The 4,478-nt window shown below is 43.1% G+C and overlaps 1 protein-coding gene across 1 annotated transcript; it reads right to left on the bottom strand.

Annotated features, from left to right (window-relative positions):
* Nucleotides 1–2,275: 2,275 nt before the first annotated feature.
* LOC308099916 (hydroxycarboxylic acid receptor 2-like) lies at nt 2,276–4,060 on the bottom strand. Its single transcript, XM_080448779.1, has 2 exons — nt 3,922–4,060; nt 2,276–3,687 (listed from the first exon to the last, which is right to left on the bottom strand). The coding sequence occupies exon 2, from the start codon at nt 3,595–3,597 to the stop codon at nt 2,611–2,613; it is 987 nt and encodes a 328-aa protein (XP_080304905.1). The 5' UTR covers nt 3,598–3,687; nt 3,922–4,060; the 3' UTR covers nt 2,276–2,610.
* Between the last annotated feature and the right edge of the window lie 418 nt (nt 4,061–4,478).

Genomic DNA, 4,478 nt, shown 5'->3' with positions numbered 1-4,478 from the left:
GAATGCTTGCACAAGTTACGACATGTCCCTAGACTCTCAGAAGGAGAAAATAGTGAACGTTGACAAAAACACTGTTGCAACCAACGTTGCAATGGAGTTGTGAAAACAAGTCAAGTTCAGGGGGAAGGACCACACTTGATCACATAACAGATTTCAAGCTCTTAACACCACTTAAAGCTGCTTGTAACTTTTCTCTTCTACCCTTCAACTATGGTCATCTGCATTCCAGTAAATACCTCTGCGCTAATTAATTTTTTTTTTAATTCCAAAAACTATGGTTCTATAAATGACTGCTTTTTTCATTGAGTTTGTCTTTGAACTAGGTATAACAATATGACCATTAAGTTAACAACATATCTTGTATTGTGAGTATGTGTATCATTACAATAATCTATCTGGTCAAACAAAAACAAGGGCATCTCTGAGTTAATAACACTACGGAAAAATATGGCCAAGCTTGAGGAAATAATTTGCTCAATAGTGAGCCATGAGAGGCTGGAGTGCATCTTTTCATGTAGTTTAGTTCTAATAGAACAGCCCAGAACAAGTCTAGCAGCCCTGTTTTGTGCAACCTGTAACTTGGCAAGATTTGTTTTACATTACAGTCATTTAGCAGACGCTTTTATCCAAAGCGACTTGCAATAAGTGCATTCAACATAGGTAATCTTAAGTCTTAAGTGCATTCTATTCTAAAACAAGCAACTGAGAGTATACCTAGCACGTTCTAGATGTAGATGACCATTCCGTTGAACAATAATCCAAGTGACACAAAATGAATGATTTAGAAACTTGACCCAGGTGCCAACCCGGGGGAATAGGCAGGATATTGTACGGTCAACTGATACCGACATCTGCAGGGAACTCCAGCCTGAGAGGTCAGACTGGAAAGAGTATGTTTGGTTTCAGGTTTCAGGCATCAAGGGCTTCAGGTCATGACAGACAAGCACTTGGGATTAAAATTTCAACTTGTAATTACGATAAAGGACATTTATTTGGTGCATAATCCCACACTCCTTTTTCTCAAATGTACATAGTTGTAAATAGTTTCATTTGTTTATAAAAGTTCTGGAATATTGTTTTTTCTTTTATTTACATAAACATGGCAAAAAGTTCAGAAATGTGTTTTTGCTAGATTATTTCTCTGTTGTAACAATGCTTCTTGGCAATAACTTCTATACTGTTGGAAAGCCTGTTTATTTCCCTTTTAAACAGTGTAGCTGAATATGTGGGTTGTGCCCCTGAAAAATGTGATGAATCGGGCTTAAAGGAATTCTTCACCCAAAAGATAAAAAAAAAAATACTTTATTTCTATCAATTACTCACCCCATGAAGCCTTTAATTCATGGAGATTTTTTAGTTTCTGTCGCATTCCTGAGCCAATAATCCATTTTGACTTAATAGGAGACCAATCATCAGTAGGCTCATCAGTGATTACACTGTGAGAGTTTTTTTGGAGTTTATATTATTCTTTTATATAAATTAGTTTAAATTTGGTCTCCTACCGCAGAAGTGTCCTCAATTATTGAATATTTGGGTCGGGAATACAACACATCTTTTATAAATCTTGCTTTTTTTTGGGTGAAATATTCCTTAACCAGCATAATGGTCTAATGGAAAAGGAAGGCAGCCACCAGAAGGCGCCACACACCACAAAACACAGTTCCCTCCCCAGGATGTCTTTGATAAAAACAACATTTCAGTCTAAAATGCATCAACATGTACAGATTGAACATGAGTTTAGACAGCGAACATATGGTACACTTTAATACAATAGGTTATATTCAGTGAGTTGTAATATTATTCAAAACCCCAAATACCTAAATGTGATAACGGTGACAACATAGCCTACACACAAAAAACAAAACTCACCATCACAGTTAAAATACTTAAACATCAAGTGTTGTTTCTCTGCATACATCTTATTGAGAAAACATGAACATTTTTAATGTCATGTTATAATCATGTAATGTTTTTAATGTTATTTTCTCATTAAAATAGTTTTAATGAGAAACACTGGTGTATAGTATAAATTGATGGGAGATACTATTAGAATAAGAAAACACACACACACACACACACACACACAAACACACAAGCACGCACGCACGCACGCACGCACGCACGCACGCACGCACGCACGCGCACGCACGCACGCACGCACGCGCACGCACGCACGCACGCACGCACGCACGCACACACGCACGCACACACGCACACACGCACACACAGCACACACACACACACACACACACACACACACACACACACACACACACACACACACACACACACACACACACCCCCCTCATTCCAGCTGCCTTGTTTCATTCATCACTGGTAACTTGTAGTACTGCGACGTCTCACCTTCATCTCCACCAGAGATGGAAGAGACCATGATGTGTGATCTTTGTCTTTGTAGGACATCTTAATTTACACATAAACGCACGCACGCACGCATGCACGCATGCACGCACGCACGCACGCACGCACGCACGCACGCACGCACGCACGCACGCACGCACGCACGCACGCACGCACGCACGCACGCACACACACACACAGACACACACACACACACGCACACCACCCCCTCATTCCAGTTGCCTTGTTTCATCCATCGCTGGTGGTACTGCGACGTCTCACCTTCATCTCCACCAGACCCATCCTGTTGATGTAGGTCTTGAGGACATTGCTGAACATGACGCTGGAAAAGCAGTAGATAACGGGGTCCAAGGCGCTGTTCAGGTAAGTAAAGCCAATGGACAGGGTGAAGAGTTGGGCCACCAGCCTGTAGGACACACAGTTGGCAGGATGGAATGTCTTTATGTATACCGCCGCCAGCCCTGTGGCAATGCCGGGCATGAAACAGATGATGAACACGGCGACGATGGTCCCCACCGCGCGGACGGCTCTTCGCACCTTCCTGTCTTTATCCATCTGCCGGCGGTACAGGATGAAGATAATCCGAGCTGTGCAGAACAGCAACACCATTAAGGGCAGGAAGAACTCTGCCACAAAGACAACGTTGTGCAGCATTATCTGTGGAGGTGTCTCCGCGTAGGAATCAAAGCTCCGACAGAAGGAATAGTCGCCCTCCTGCCGAAGGAGATCCAAGGTCAACAGCGGAGCCCGAAGAGCGACCACAATCACCCAGATCAGGCCTGCCACGCCTGCTGCCTGAGTCATTGTCATTCGGTTGATCCGGTGATGCGGGTGGGCCACCTTGAAGTAGCGGTCCACTGCCACAGCGGTCATGAAGCCAATGCTACTCGAACGGTTGACAGCCAGCATGAAGAGGTTTATGCGGCACCAGGCCTCCCCGAACACCCAGTACTCCTCAGTGAGGAAGTTGTGTATGCGGAATGGTACGCTGATGATGAGCAGGAAATCGGCCAGCAGGAGATTGAAGAGCAACAGCGTGCTGGGCTTCCAGTGCTTCAGACGGAACCAGAAGACCCATAGGGCCAGTAAGTTACCTGGCAGTCCAAACATCATCTCAATAATGAGAATAGGGGGTAGGACAGAGGCAGTCAAATCATGGCTGTCATCACAGTGGTATGTGTTGGTCTGATTTGGGAAGTCAGTCACTGAATCCATTTCTCTCTGAATGTGGTTATCTCACTTGGGTTTTGCCAGGATCCACAACTTATTTTCAGCAACTCATAGAACTGAATCTCCCCGATCGTTCTGAAGGGACGAATGAGAATAAAGTAAAAAATGTTAGTACAGTGCTCCTTTCTTTGGCAACGAGTGTACTGTAGCATGCAGACATAGAAGACCTCTATCTTGTATTTTTACTTACAACTCTGACCTGTATCCCGCCTATGTTTCATGCCTACTGTGGTACTGCTATGACACCTGAATTTCCCCCACGGGATCAATAAAAAAACGTATTATAGAAGAAATATACTGAGTACTCACCAGTTCCTCTCAATTAAGTCAGATGTTAGAAAGTTTCAGAATACTCTCCTCCTCACTGGGATGAGAGGGTATTGTGTGTTGTATCAATGTCTAAAGCAGTGTCTACTGTTTTCTATGAGTTTGTTGCATTCCGACCCCAGATTTCAGTTGTTATGACACAAGATCCCTGAGACACTGATTTAAAAGATGACTTCCTCTCTGGCCTGATGCCAGCATATCACTGTACGCTTGAGGTGTGATGATATCGTGGAACACAGGAAGACAATGCTATGAGTGGAACAAAGGTGTAGCAAATGTAGTTTGGGGATGAAATTCTAGGGAAACTTAACAATGAATGTTCAATTGAAGGTCACATTTTGTACAGATTTCCCTAACTTTCTAATAGGAAGATTGTTTTAATTTTGAGTGAGTTTGTCTTTGTGACTGGAAGGCACAACGTGCTCCCCAGATTTGATCTCCATAATTAACAAGCACATACGTACATGAATGCTTGCACACCATACAGTCAGTGATGCACACACATCCACTCGTTTTCATCATGAATCATTGCTATTGTC

Source organism: Gymnoscopelus braueri (assembly GCF_963280865.1).
Source record: "Gymnoscopelus braueri genome assembly, chromosome: 14".
Classification (NCBI taxonomy): domain Eukaryota; kingdom Metazoa; phylum Chordata; class Actinopteri; order Myctophiformes; family Myctophidae; genus Gymnoscopelus; species Gymnoscopelus braueri.
This window is presented reverse-complemented; position numbering and strand designations above follow the sequence as displayed.